This window comes from Rhineura floridana, chromosome 3 (assembly GCF_030035675.1).
Source record: "Rhineura floridana isolate rRhiFlo1 chromosome 3, rRhiFlo1.hap2, whole genome shotgun sequence".
Lineage (NCBI taxonomy): Eukaryota > Metazoa > Chordata > Lepidosauria > Squamata > Rhineuridae > Rhineura > Rhineura floridana.
Genome location: NC_084482.1, coordinates 153,530,141 through 153,544,864, shown reverse-complemented (window position 1 = coordinate 153,544,864; position 14,724 = coordinate 153,530,141). Strand labels below are relative to the sequence as shown.

Here is a 14,724-nt window from a genome sequence, read left to right as displayed (position 1 = left end):
TTTGTTAACTGTTCCTGGACCGCCCCCTCGGAAACCGGAACAGAGACGTAGCGTGGCCGCTTGGTTGTGCTGTGGCTGGATAGATGTTTAGTTTTGGCAACCGCTTTGGTGTGCTTATGCTTGGCTGCCTTAGATTGTTCGGCTTGGTTGCCTGAGTTGTCACTGGCTGTTCCGCCATCATATATTTTCTAGGGGGTTCAGTACACGGCCACAGATGGGGCAGAATGTACAGACCCGAACAGGCTCAGTACACGGCCACGGATGGAGCAGAATGTACAGTATCAACAGCCTTGGTACATGGCCACGGATGGGGCAGAATGTACAGATCGAACAGCCTTGGTACACGGCCACGGATGGGGCAGAATGTACAGTTCCAGACAGCCTGAGTATACGCAGAATGTACAATTTCAAACAGTCTTGGTACACGGCCACGGATGGGGCAGAATGCACAGTTCCAAACAGGCTTTGCACACCGCCACAGATGGGGCAGAATGTACAGTTCCAACTAGGCTGGATACACGAAACAGCTTCAATAGTCAGCTTCAGGCAGCAGTTTGTGTTGAAGAACTTATAACAGGATTATAGAGGTTCTGCTCTGCAGCATACACACAGAAACTGACAGAAAAGGCAGAAACTGACAGAAAAGGCAGAAACTGACAGAAAAGGCAGAAACTGACAGAAAAGGCCTAGAACAAAATCCTTTACTATGGAAAGGACCATACAGAAAGGGTGGGAAAAGAGGGGGAGGAACAAAATGGCGCCCGCAAAAAGAGCGGGAAAATTGGCTAATCAGAAAGGCTTGGGGCGATGAAGAAGCAATGGCGGTCACAGGGGAGCACCAGCGAGCTCAAAAAACGCTCTGGAGCCACGGGGCTGAGAAGCGCGATCACGGCTTAGAGAGCAAGCCAGATCTCTACAGCCGCGGGACAGACTCAGCAAGTGAGGGGAATAAGGAGCCGCAGCCGCAGGCTCCGAAGGCAGTCGCGGCGAGATTTAAAATGCCGCAGAACGAGCCGGGGGAGGCGGGGCAGCCCAACCAGAAAGCGACACTGAAAATAGAAAGAGCAGCAGCCGCAGGCTCTGGAGAAAAAACTAAGGGAGCTGCCGTGAAAATAGGCAGCGAGTTGAAAAAAGAGCGGCGGCGCAAGGCAGAGAGCTGCAGCCGCAAGCTCCTGGATTAAGTCTGCGTCCGCCAGCTGAGGAAGGGAGAACCGCAGCCGCGGTCTCCCAGAATCGCTGTTCAGCTAGGCAGGGAGCTGCAGCCACAAGCTCCCGTAACAAGGCTGCGTCCGCCGCCTTAGGAAAGGAGAACCGCAGCCGCTGTCTCCCAGTAAATAGCTAGGGACTGAGGGGAAAAAATAGACAAAAAGGGGATCCCCCTTAAGTACAAAGACAAACAAAGTACAGTCAGTCCCACAGACTCTAAAGTAAAAGACAGAGGGAAGGAAATAACGTGGAATACACACACAAAACCTCCACACCCTGTCACACAAATACACAAAAACTTATCTAGACGCTAGCTATATATCCAACTTGCACGGACGAAGGCAAGAATGAACTGGAGAGTGGGAGGGGCCTGACGCTCCTAGTCTTGACTTCAAAAACATTCTTGCCTTCGGACGATAGGTGGAGCTATAACCCGCTTGATGGCAGTCCTCCTATGGAAAATAGCCTACTGCATTTATCAACAGGCAGGATGATACATACCTGCACTAATTGAAATACTGGAACCATCTTGAAAGACAGGCCCAGGTAGAGTGCATTGCAGAAGTCTAACTTGAAAGTCACCAGATCATGAATGGCTAGGGCCAGAATATCTTCCCCTAACCGAAATAGCCAGCTTGTACCAAAGCATGCTGGCATTAAGCATTCTGGACCTAGAGCCCTTAAAGCTGGTTCTAAGAGAACTCATAGAAATGTGAGCTGGGGAACCCCTAGAAATGTGGAGTCAAGTGGAAGTACTATAACAACAATTTTGCCAAATGTAGGGAATCCAAGGGCGGCCCACCTGGGAGTTTGTGTGACCGCCAGGGAAGGAAGAGCCAGAAAGTGAGAAAGTTCTCTCTAGCTGCAGCTCCAAAACTCAGTGGCAGAGCACATGGTATCCCAGCATCTCCAGGTAGAGCTGTGAAAGACCCCTGTCTGGCAGCAGCTTTCCAGGGGTTCAGTCACTGTTGACATTACTAAGCTAGATGAACCGATGGTCTGACACAGTATAAAGTAGCTTCCTATGTTCCTTAGCCAAACAAAGTTGGCGAATATGATCACCCTGACAGACAGAATAATCAGTCAGACTCTGGTAGAGGAATGAGAAGGCCTCCTGGATGGGAGGGATTACAAGGGCTTTTAGGGTATGCTGCTTAAAGGATAGGGAACATAGAAAGAGTTTGGAAGACTTCCTGATGAGTGTTGGTGGACATAATTTACCCATTTTCTTGTCCCACTCCAACTCACTCGCTGCCAATTGCAGGGAGGGTCAGGATAACTCAGAATGCAAGAGGACCACATCATAATGTTTCTTTTACTAGAGGGGTGATTAAGCCCTCAAGACAACTACAAAGAGTGGTGAGCTACAGTAATCCATCTGACAGAGGAAATGGTGATAGTGGGTGGGTGCTGCAAACCCCTCCTGCCTTTAATCTGAGGAGGTCTTCCCAGATACAGGACCAAGGGGAAGGGAGGATATTCACCCTCTATAAAACCAGGGTGCTTTTCTGCACATCCAGCGTTAACAGGCTTGCTGGGTCTAGCCTTAAGACTATTTCCTGTGGTCAAAACTGCTAGCCACAGCACAAGCAACAAAACCCATGCCAAGGAGGATGCAATCCCTTCCTTATACATGGCATTCTTTCAATACATCCCTGGGGATGAAGCACATAATACAAGCCAGACACAGTGATTTCCCTCATAGCCTGAATTTAATATGCACAGAATTCTAGTCCTCTGCTTTAAGAATGCCCATCTATTAGCTACCAGGCTACGTTCAAGGTTCTAGTTTTAGTGTATAAAGCCCTATACAGCTTGGGCCCAGGGTACCTGAAAGCTGTCTTATCCCTTATATACCTAGTCGATCACTGCGCTCTGCAGGTGAGGGTCTCCTTATCAGGAGGTCCATTCTGCACAACATACAAAGCGGACCTTTAGTGTTGTGGCACCTATCCTTTGGAATTCCCTCCCCTTTTATATTAGACAGGTACCATCTCTGTTATCTTTTCGGCGCCTACTGAAGACCTTTCTCTTTCAACAAGCCTTAGACCTTATCCCAGTCTGCATCTATGCTGGAATTGCTTTTTAAGATTTTTGTTGTTGTTGTTATGTGCCTTTAAGTCGATTACGACTTATGGTGACCCTATGAATCAGTTGCCTCCAACAGCATGTCATGAACCACCCTGTTCAGATCTTGTAAGTTCAGGTCTGTGGCTTCCTTTATAGAATCAACCCATCTCTTGTTTGGCCTTCCTCTTTTTCTACTCCCTTCTGTTTTTCCCAGCATTGTCTTTTCTAGTGAATCATGTCCTCTCATGATGTGTCCAAAGTTTTTAAACCTCCTTTTTTTTACTGCTTTTGAAGCTTTAAAAAAAATTTTTTTTAAAGATGTTTTGTTTTAATATGTTTTTAATGGTTGTTGTGTTTTAATATATTTTGAAGTCTGTTTTTATGATGTTTTAAGTGTTTTTAGTGCTTTTGTTTGTCACCTTGGGCTCCTACCAGGAGAAAGGCAGGATATAAATGAATGAATGAATGAATGAATGAATGAATGAATGAATGAATGAATGAATGTTGTTTCATTCTGTAGCACACACAAACTGCAACATATACACTCTGTAAGTCGCTGACAGCCACCACATGAAGGCAGTTCAGTGTTGCCTCCATATGGCAGCAAAATACTAAGAGGCTGTAACATTTCTAAACCTTGCGCTGGTGCAGCCATGCAAATTCCCTATTACATAATAAGAAGCTGAGAAACATTATGGCCCTGAGTAGAGCTCTACCATGTAGAAGTGACTGGCAAGCCTCATTGCAGAAGGGTATAACATATTAAATGGCCCCAAGACTTGGATTCCCCATTTCACCTTTAGCAGCAAAAAACCAAGGACTCAAGCACATCACAAACATTATTCAATTTCCTCACAAGCTTCTTAGTCTACATGAGCTGTCCTAAACTGTAGGAGGGGCAAAGTGGATAATAGTTGCATGTCTGCTTCCATCCTTTGACCTAATTGTCTCAGTTCTTGATTGAGAAATCCACCACTTGTTGCAAGTCTACACCAAATGCTTCTGTATTCAAAACAGCTGATCTGTCTCTAAAAATTAAAGGCACACACATATGCAGGTGGACAGAAACTTGCACAGATGGGCACACAGCATGATAAGCAAGGAAACAGATGGACGCAGAAGGACACAGAGAGACACAGTATAGATACGGAAACAAAGACAGAGGAAGGAAGGACGGAAAGGTGAGCACATGAATCTGGTACAAAAGATCTATTATAGAGGAACATAACACAGGGAGAAGTAAGACACCCATGGCATTCATGTTTTCAACTTCATCTTTATTATCATGCAGACTAAGCCCTGTTTCTTCAAAATGTACTGCTTAGTGTCAGAGATGGCATGCCTCTGAATATAAATTGCTGGGAAGTACAAGTGAGAGAATGCATTTGCACTCCTGTCCTGCTTGCATGCTTCCTATAGGCATCTGGTTGGCCTCTGTAAGAACAGGATGCTGGACTAGATGAGCCTTTGATCTGGTCCAGCAGGGCTTTTTTTATGTTCTTATCCATTTGCATCCAGACTCTCATACTCAATAGGGTGTGAAGACATGCTATTCCTTTAGCAAAAGTCCCTTCAACATATTTTTAATTGATTTATTCTGATGGAGAACTCCAGCCAGGCTTGTTTAGGTTAAAAACACACCCACTCTCACCAAGGAGAGCTTTCAAAAGGGTCAGAAATAGCATTCAGTGAAGAATGCGTGAACAGGAGAAAGGCTCTCAGTAACAAATATGGCCTGTATGCTAATCTCCTAGATTCATAAGCACCAATGTTAGAGTGTAAACGTCTACCTTGAATGCATACACTCACACAATCAGGCTCCAACCACATTTCCCTTGACTGTTTTCTACATGAACAGTACAGTTGCAACTGCGTCCTATTTTTCTATAGTTGATGACCTCAATGCCTTCCCAGCACTATGGGGATGGCAGTAATGTGCATCGTGTCTCACCGGGGCTCAAATGCAATTCATCATTATTTTATCTGCTAGAATTTAATTGGATCCTATCAAACTCTCCTGATACTCCCTTTTCACTTTAAACACTGCTGCAGGAAAGATAAATTTTGGTGCTGCTTGGAGAGGGAAGGTTTCTCCTCACAAATATTTCTGGATTTGTAAGATCCAGTGCTATTTCTCTCTCTGTGCCTGGCTAATTAGAGATATATATACTGTAGGTGTGAAGTGCTCATAATAGAGCCTTGTGTATATGATTTATGGGGTCCTATAAATGTACCCCAGGCCCAGTAAAATGCCAACACACACATGTGTACGCACACACACACAAGGGCTTGACATCTGCTCTCTCCCTGCCTAGCATTTATTTTTCTCCATCACTGCTTGCTCCCTCCCTTATAAATTCACCTAATTCTATAGCTATACATCTCCCAAGTTCAGCATATTCAGAGCCTCAGATTTGTTTTGAAGCCATAATGAGATTCCTTAGACTCGCGTCCAACATGAACAGAAGCAGAGCTTTTAATTGTATATTTATTGGATGTTCAGTTTATACTTGCAAATTTAATATATATTATTTTATATTCATAGGCCTTTGGGATGTAAAATGCTTGGCTGCTGTTACGAATGGATGTTCTGGTTTTTGCTGTATATTTTAATACATTTTTAAATTACTTTGTGTTTTAAGGGTTGTAACCTTCCTTGAGAACCTTTACTTGTTTATGGGTTAAAAGGTGGGGTGTGTATTTTTAAATATGTAAATAAAAATGCATGTCAGAATCTCTTGGGTGCCTTGTTTCTTACACCTTGTGAAGCGCTAAATGGGCAAGAAAGCCCATGCATATCCCTCTAATACTGTACAGCATGCCACCTATTCCTCCAGCAAAAAAAATATGCTAACCATGTTAAAAAAATAAAAAAGGTCCTTTCCCAACATTTTAAAAAAACCACACAACTTTCCTCAAAGGCTATTCTCAAGCATTTTATCGCATCCATGTAATGAGTGGGGGAGTAATGGGTAGAGGAGAGATAGCCTTTCTGTAGGTTGGGGCATTGATACAGAAGGATAGTTTAGTCTTCATGGTGTCACTACCCCTTACATGCCACAATAGCAGAATACTCACTCTCCACATCAATCAATCTAGTTTTAGAACATTACAAAATGGTGCCAGGATAGTGGGTGTCATTCGTCATGGAGATGTCTGGGTACTGTTCAGTAGATACTTACAAGAACAATGAAACTGCATTCTAAGACAACTCAATTACAATGGAAGCACAAGTTGACAAGGGGGCAGGGATCATACTTAAGCAGCAACAAAATATTGCTATTGGAATGCTCAGAAAATATATCCCAAAGCAAAATCACTAGAATTCCTCTTAAGAAATATTTTCAGGCTTGTGGGCATTTCATGAGCTCTGGTTCTTCCTGAAAGGTCAGTCCCAGAAGGTGATGCTGGGGGACCACTGTTCCAGCCCATCGTCTTATAGGGTGCCTCAGGGTTCCATTCTGCCTTCCATGTTTTTTTTAACATCTACATGAAACTGCTGGGAGACATCATCTGCAGGTTTGGGATGAGGTACCACCAATATGACACGATGCTCTCTCTCTCATTTCCCACTGCTCATCCCAGAATGTTGTGGAACTATTGAACCAGTGCCTGGTGATGGTTTGGGAGTGAATGAGAGGCAAGACGCTGAATCCAGACAAGACGGAGCTGCTGTGGGTGGTGAAACTGGTAGATCTGGATGGAAGTTTGCAACCAGTCTTAGACAAGGATGCACTCCCTTGAAGGACCAAATCCACATCTTGGAGGTCCTCCTGGACTTGGCACTATCTGTGGAAGCACAGCTGGAAGCAGTAGCTAGGAGCAACTTATCAGTTTAGGCTGATACATCAGTTGCTACCCTATTTGGAGAGGGCAGACCTAGCCACAGAGACCCATGCATTAGTGACATACAAGTTAAACTACAATAATACACTCTACATGGGGCTGTCTATGAATACAATTTGGACACTTCAACTGGTGCAGCATGCGGCCACCTGGAAGTTGGTAGGGCAGTTGTAGGGGCGTCAAAAGAGATAGGGCAGCTAGAGCATGCAACACCAATTCTGTACTAGTTGCATTGGTTGCCAGGGCATTTCCAGGCCCAATTCAATGTGCTGATTTTGTCCTTTAAAGCCCTAGACCAGCCTTCCCCAGCATAGTGCCCATCAGATGTTGGTGGGCTCCAGCTCTCATCAGCCCTCAGCAGCATGGCCAGTGCCCAGAGATGGTGGGAGGTGATTCAAAACATCTGAAGGGCATTAGGCTAGGAAAGCATGTCTAAGACAGCTTGGAACCAAGGTATTTCAAGGACTACCTGCATCTTTATCAACCTGCCTGCATGCTGAGATCATCTTCAGAGCCCGTTCATGGGCCCACCAGTGAGATTAATTAGGTTGGCGAGCCCAAGAGAGGGGGTATTTTCAGTAGTTGTTTGTGGAACTATTCCAACTGAGATTCATATGGCCCCATCATTGTAAGGCTTCAAACAGGCACCTAAGACCTGTTTGTTCCAATTCCCCCCCCCTGAAATTACATCACAATCTTTTATCTGGTGCTAAATAAATGTATTTAATTTTATAATATTAAGCAGGGCTAAATGTTTGTTAGTTGCTGATATTGGTGTTTTTACTGTTATTCCATTGCTACCAACTCTCACTTTTATAAAACTAGTTACAGTCGAGACAGTGCAGGCTTTTATCAATTTGGGGAGGGGGGAATACAATAGCAGAAGATTGGAGGCTAAAATTTTAGAATTTTACTCCTATAAAAACTGTCCTTACTAAAAGGGCTGCAGCACTCTTTATATTCACATGCATACACACATGCCTAATAAAAATTTGACCCACTTTTGTTATCTACATAAAGTGGAAAAAGCTGTTTTCTAAGTTTCATGTCACCTTGTAAAGTTAACCAACTTTGTAAAGGGTGAAGCAATACAATGAAACCAGATGGAGTGAAACAAAGCAGAAGAATAGAGAAAAAACTGGAGAAGTGCGAACATGAAGGCTTTAAAACTGCCTGGCTAGTTGCCTTTAAATGTTAAGAACACTTGTGTCCCTTGTAGGTGTGAACAGCTTCTTGAATTAGAAAGAGAGTTCTAGAATGATAAATGGTGTAAAAATGGAGTTCAAATATTGATGTCATTTAAATCTATAATTCAGTATCCAATTGCTAGAAAGAAAAGATGAAACAACAAACAAAAAGGACTTTAATATAGAAAACATTAACTTGTTAAGCAGCTGAAAAAAACTAATAAAACTGTAACAAAAACAGATTGATTTTGTATTCTGCACAGAGAGATTTTGATAATGTTTAGGCTAAACCTGAGTCCCTGTCAATCCGAAAAAAGCATGAACAAAAACTGGTGTGTGGGAGTATTGCAGCCACACTGGTAGGATCCTCTGCTGAAAGCCGAGAGGCATGGGGCATAGTCACAATCATTCTTAAGATTCATGGAACTTGAGTGGTTAATTGCATTATCAAGTCCCATTAGTTTCTGCAGGACTTAGGGCCAGTTCCCACAGTCTCCATACTCTACGGGTAATCAGTTATAACTATGCAATTGTATGAGAAAACATTAGCATTAGACAGTTACCAGCACTTTCAGCAATCTTTTAGCTTTTTTATATTTTAGTTATTGGTGTTACTTAAAACACGTTTTTAATTTGATTGCAATACAAACAAAAATAATGGCCTCTGTTTTTACATCAACAACAATCCCAGGAATATCTGTGGCCATTTTGCTATACAATCAGGGGCACAGTTAATTGGCCATTAGTGCCCTAACTTTTCTTGGATTCTGCCCCCTTAGCTTTGGATTCTAATTCTAATGCTGAGATCTACTGCGGAGGCTACATTCTCTTTGGCTGCTTCCACTGTAAACAATATGGCACAGAATTGCTACGCTGTGCCCCCATAGCACCTCTGGACCAATTTTTTCTATGGAGGCATCTCTGTGCTCCTATAAAATTCATAATTAGTAGAGGAAGGGTGACTTCAGTGGTTCTTACACAATGATTCAATAGCTACAATTATCGTATTTAAGCAAAATCTACCATACGCCATCGGTGGAGTGTACAGAACTATTCTGTAAATGTTCCAAGACTTTTCCTTTCTTTAGCATCTTTCTGTCAATCAAGTAGTAATAGCATTGAAATTATTAAAGTTACATTGTGGCCTTCTAAGCCTGATGTGATCTTCTGCTTATAGATGAAAATACACCCTTTCTTTCTTTCAAGTTTTGTGTTGCTATAGATACAGGATTCCTCTCCCACAGGCTGCATTTCAGATACAACCTTCAAGAACCATTAAGCCAGCGCTTCTGCTACTGTTCAACCATGGCACTTATTGTTCAACAGCGTCCTTCAGTACATAGCACCCCAAATCTCCTTAGAGTGAGCTAAGCTCAATTGTGTGCTCAAGTGAAATGGGAAGGTTTAAAGAAGAGGTTTGGAGAGGAAGACCCTGACCCTGAGTGCTCAGGTTCTGGCAAAAATAATGGGACAAAGGATACTCAGTATCAATAGCATTCAGCATGTGATCCAAAAGCATGATGGAAATGGAAATTAAGTAAAGACTTGAAGAAAGAAGAAGAGGTTATTGTAATCTTGTCTAACTAAAAGGCAGGATCTTGACTAGAGCAGGGAAGCAATACTGGATTATCCACAAGTTAATGAACTTTCTTTCTTTCTTTAAAAAGTGTTATTTAAACAGATCAAGTAAAAAAGGGAACAAAAAAGAAAGCGAGGGGGGTAAGGGAGAGTAAGAAGAAAGTAGGCAACAGCACAAAGCAGCAGAATGGACAATACAGAGTAGGGTATGTATCGGTGGAACATATTTAGAATTTAGAATAAATTTTCAGATGGTAAAACTCTCTCCCCCATATGTCATCCCCTCAAGGAATATATAATTTATTATATTATCATTCTAATATTGGCAATATTTGTTCTTCATTTTGAGCAAACCCTAGAAGACTAAAGACCACAGATAGATAATGTTGGTGAACTCAGCCTCTGCCAGCATGGCCAACGGTCAAGGCTAGTGGGAGTTGTCATTCAGCAACATCTGGAGGGCACCATGCTGGCTACTTCTGCTCTACGGCATGTATTCTGATTTCATCCCAAGCCACAAAATGGAAAAACGTGAGACAGGTCTGGTAAAATGTTATGTTCATCTCTAATATTTGGTGTCCTTAGACCATGACCAATTTTTTTAAAAAACTGTCTTCAGTGATCCACTGTCCAACACCTTCGGAGGTAAAGCTGGTGAGGAGCAGGGCCTTCTTCCTAACGGCACTCTCTCTTTTGGATTTATCACCTGATACCCAAGGAATTGCCATGTTCACGCACTTGTGGTTTCAGAGAGGTGTCAAAGGTTTTAGAAGGTTTTTGGGGCAGCTAGCTGATAGGTCTGATTTTTTTTATACAATCTGCTATGATAATGGTGCTGTTCCTTTGATAGCTTTTGTATTTTAATATTTTGGCATTTTATGCTTTTATTTCAACACTGATGTTTTAAACTTTTCTTCATTTATATGATTGAGAGTTATTACAGGGACTAATCCATCAGGTACCTGTCAAATGTGCACTTACTTTTCTCACCTAAGACATCCCAACAAATTTAAAATGGCCACACTTAGGAGTCAAACAAAGCAGCTGCATACTGCAATATTTTACATGATTCTATCCTTCCCTTATAATACTTGAGTGTTTTTACACTTCCTATTGTTTTAACCATGTTGTTAACATATGCTGTTTGTTAATTTGTTTTTACTTATTGTGTTCCACCCCAACAGATTAAATGAAGGGCAGTAGGTAGGTAGGTAAATAGGTAGATAAAGATATATGACGTGTGTGTGTGTGTGTGTGTGTGTGTGTGTGTGTGTGTGTAGCATCTCTCTCTCTCTCTCTGTAAACTTTTATGAAAGTAATCAGAGGCTCATGGCTGAGTCTCCAGTAGAAAAGGGCAACTGATGTGAAACAAGTGATTTTAGCAGCTGGCTCAGACTCTTGAGATAGGCCAGAAATCCCCTTCCTTCCCATTTGCTTTCTCCTGAAGCAGATAAAAATGGCTCCTCTGAAGCATTTACACTGCCAAGTAGCAGATTCCCCCACTCCCACTCCCTAATCAACCCCATTTCAAGTATTGCAAGCAAGATGTGATTAGGCTGCGTACATGTTTCAGTTAACAGCACTCAGATGGCCAAGAAGGTATTTTGTGTAACTGATCTCCTGCTGTGGAAATGGCCGCTCAGTTGACCTCTGAAGAATCATCTCCAAGCTGGTGACTGGGAGAGTGGCAAAGCTGTGTTGTGAACAAGGATGATCAACCAACCTCTAAAGACGCACTGTCATTAGGCAAGGGGCAATCTGTCCTAACAAGAAGAGGTGAGAGAGGTGTTCTGTTTCACTCATCCTCCATTTCATCCATCTTAGATATTTCCTTTATTTTTATTCCAGTCATTTAAGACAGGGAGATAAGTATGCCCCAGTATAGTCTTGCGCCTTTTCACCTTTTTCTGCCTTAGCTTAAGCTTTCCCAACAAAGGCTGTGTGAATTTCTTCAGGCATAGCTTTTATGTTCCCAACATAAGTGGAGAAAGAAGAACTGAGAGTGATGCATGAAGTGAGAAATATGGAGATCTAGGAGTCCAATTCTGCAAATGCAGGTGGGGGGAAGAAAATTATTTGTGAGTCACTGGGGCTTCTTCTCTGGCTTCTAATGATGTATGAACGCTGCTCCAATTGGGATACAACTTCCAGTCCCAAGCTACTATTTCCATAACTTATTAGCTGATCAAAGCCAAGAATTGCATCGGCTTCTTATTTTCTTCCGAGTACAATTCAAGTTGCCAGTGGTGACCTTTAAAGTCTTAAACGGTTCGGGACTGAAATATCTGAAGATGCACCTCCACCCACACCAGCCTCCTTATGCATTAAGGTCTTCAAACAAGATCCTCTGAAAGTAGTTGGTAAAGTAAGTATGTAGATTCAAGAGAAATGGTAGATGTCCTCCCCAGGGGCTCTACTGATGCCGATGCAATGATATTTTCAGTAAAGGTTAAGACATTTTTATTTGCCCAGGCATTTTTTAATATTGTACACCGCCCTGAAATCTATTGGGTGAAGAGCAATCTAGAAAATTTTAAAATAAATAATTTATCCTCCTTTCTGCAAAGTATAACTTCACTGTTCCTTCTTTTTTACTTTTTCTTTTCCAACCCAAAGATTATCTGTTCACTTTTTGCTGCTGCTAGTTTCGCATCCATTTCATCCTTTAAGTCCTTTGTTTTTCTTGTCTTTCTGCTTCCTTCTGCTTTGCCCTAAGTTCCTGGGCATTTATTTCTATCAAAAACAAAACAAAAGCCATACCAAATCTCGGATTCTACTGCCTCCTGAATCTGAGTGTCTACAGTTCTAATCTGCACCATTTCTCTAATTTATACTGTTTCTCCATCAGACACAATATCAAATAATGGGGAACTAAATATAAACTAATATAGATTATTTCTACAGCTACCCCCAATGTATGAGTTTCAGAACAACTCAGCAAGAATAACCTTTATTCAGTGTCTTAAAGCAAGATCAACAGAACCAACACACCTACTAAGCTATCACCCTGAAGGCCAACCCCCTGCGGACCGCATGCCAGTGATGAGTGTGGCCACCCACCGTTCTCACATACACACAAACACAGGAGCATTGCTCCCCACCATCACCCCTAACTCACGGAGGGCAACAGAAACAGTGACAGGGCAGCAGAGCTAGCTTGCTCATCCCTGCCCTCAGTGATTTCACTTAACTCTGAGGAACATCTGAAGAGGGCTAAATAGCTACATTCATGATTTTAAAAATACTGGTTTAACTTTTGCAGTTAGCATCTTCCTCCAAAATGCCACTTCTTTATTTAAAATATTTATTTAAATACTATGCATAAATTTCAGATATAGAACCTTCCTGCTAGACTTCTCCTCTCCCACAGTCCAGTACATGCAAAAGGTTACTGTCAAAGCAGAAAGGGGAAATGGTGCCCTCCAAGATGTCTCAATCTGTGCCAAGATAATCCTGGCAGTAACAGGAGGGAGGTATGGCCATTTCAAGCAAACATTAGCTCGTAGATAACTTTGCAATGTCACCCATGTTGCTTAAGGGCAGAAGTGTAGGGAATGCTGCTCACACCAGGTTGCGAATGAGTTTTCACAGTGCAAGAGATAGAAAAGGAATGCTTAAAAGGATTAAATCAGAGAATGGGAAAGGAGGGGATATCCTCATGTAAATGAGTGGAGGTTGGAAGGCTGCCCAGCAGGTCAGCCAAGGAACAGAATGTCTCTACAGATGAAATGACTATTAAGACTTTAGACCTACTAGTATTTACCATCAAAGGTCCCTACAGTGAATTCATCCAGTGCTTGTAAGGCATGCGGAATTTCCTGAATGTTATCACACAGGTCACTGATCTGGCCTGACTATAGTGAGAAACTTTTCCTCCTTAATGCAGTGGTTATTATAAAGTGGAAAAAGTTCTAACTGGGAAGACATCTCTGGTCAGAGCAGCCAATTTGGCAGAACAGTGCCACAGAGCCGCCCTCCTGACACCAGCATTGCAGCTTATCTAACAGTGCAGGGTTTGGGTGGTGGCAAGGTCAGAGCACACCCATGCAGCCAATCTGATGCAACAACCGCTTCACCCATGCAGCCCCAAGAGGGCTGCTCTGCAGCACTGCCCTGCCACAATGTCACTCCTAATCTTTGAAGATATCTTGGTTGCTTGGAATGCAAGGCAGAATTACATAGCCTGAGCTGTGTAATCAGATGTTGACTGAAGACTGACTAACTGAAGCTACGCTCTCCAGTGCTGTTAGGGAGACTGCAGACTTGGACAAAGGGAGGTCCTACAAAGGAGGCCCTAAAGGTTAGGCATGAAAGTCACTAATCGCATTTTGTGTGCAAGAGAAGGGATCACACCAAACATGAGGGAAAGGGTGGCATCAAATTAAATTAGCAAAGGAGCAGAAATTGGGGGGGGGTACGGAGAGAGAAATACAATCTGGAGAAGTGTCTGAGCATGTGGGAAGGTGTACAGTGCTGGATATAAATAAGAATTAACTAAATTCTATTTGTAAAGTTGGATTAGTCTGAGTGCAGGAGAGTAGAGAGAAGGATGTGAGAGTTCCTCTGGGACAGCAAAGCTGGCTGAGGCCTAGGCAATTTCTTTGGAAATGCTCATAAAACATAGTAGAGCCCCCTTGGGTAGCTTTGGCAGAGCAGCAGACGAAGGAAGGGATGTTGATCCTGCACAGAACAATTTCACACAGCTGAAGGGAGAAACAGAAAAAAAGGAAAGCGAACAGACACTATGCCAGAAAAGGGATCAGGACTACTTCCAAGGCCACAGAAGCATCATGTACACACACTTTGTTCATTTTAATAAAGCAAGAAATAACTGGGA

At 42.6% G+C, this 14,724-nt stretch overlaps 1 protein-coding gene across 12 annotated transcripts in view; it reads right to left on the bottom strand.

Annotated features, from left to right (window-relative positions):
* Window positions 1-14,724, bottom strand: part of PLXNA1 (plexin A1) — a 460,921-nt gene that overhangs the window by 136,258 nt on the left and 309,939 nt on the right. The window contains exon 11 of one of the 12 annotated variants that reach the window (XM_061618395.1): window positions 12,361-12,620. The exons of the other annotated variants lie outside the window; for them this stretch is intronic. Within the exon in view, the coding sequence (XP_061474379.1) occupies window positions 12,615-12,620 (6 nt within the window). The 3' untranslated portion in view covers window positions 12,361-12,614. Of the gene's footprint in view, window positions 1-12,360; window positions 12,621-14,724 lie in introns of those variants that run through there. 12 annotated transcript variants of the gene reach the window in all.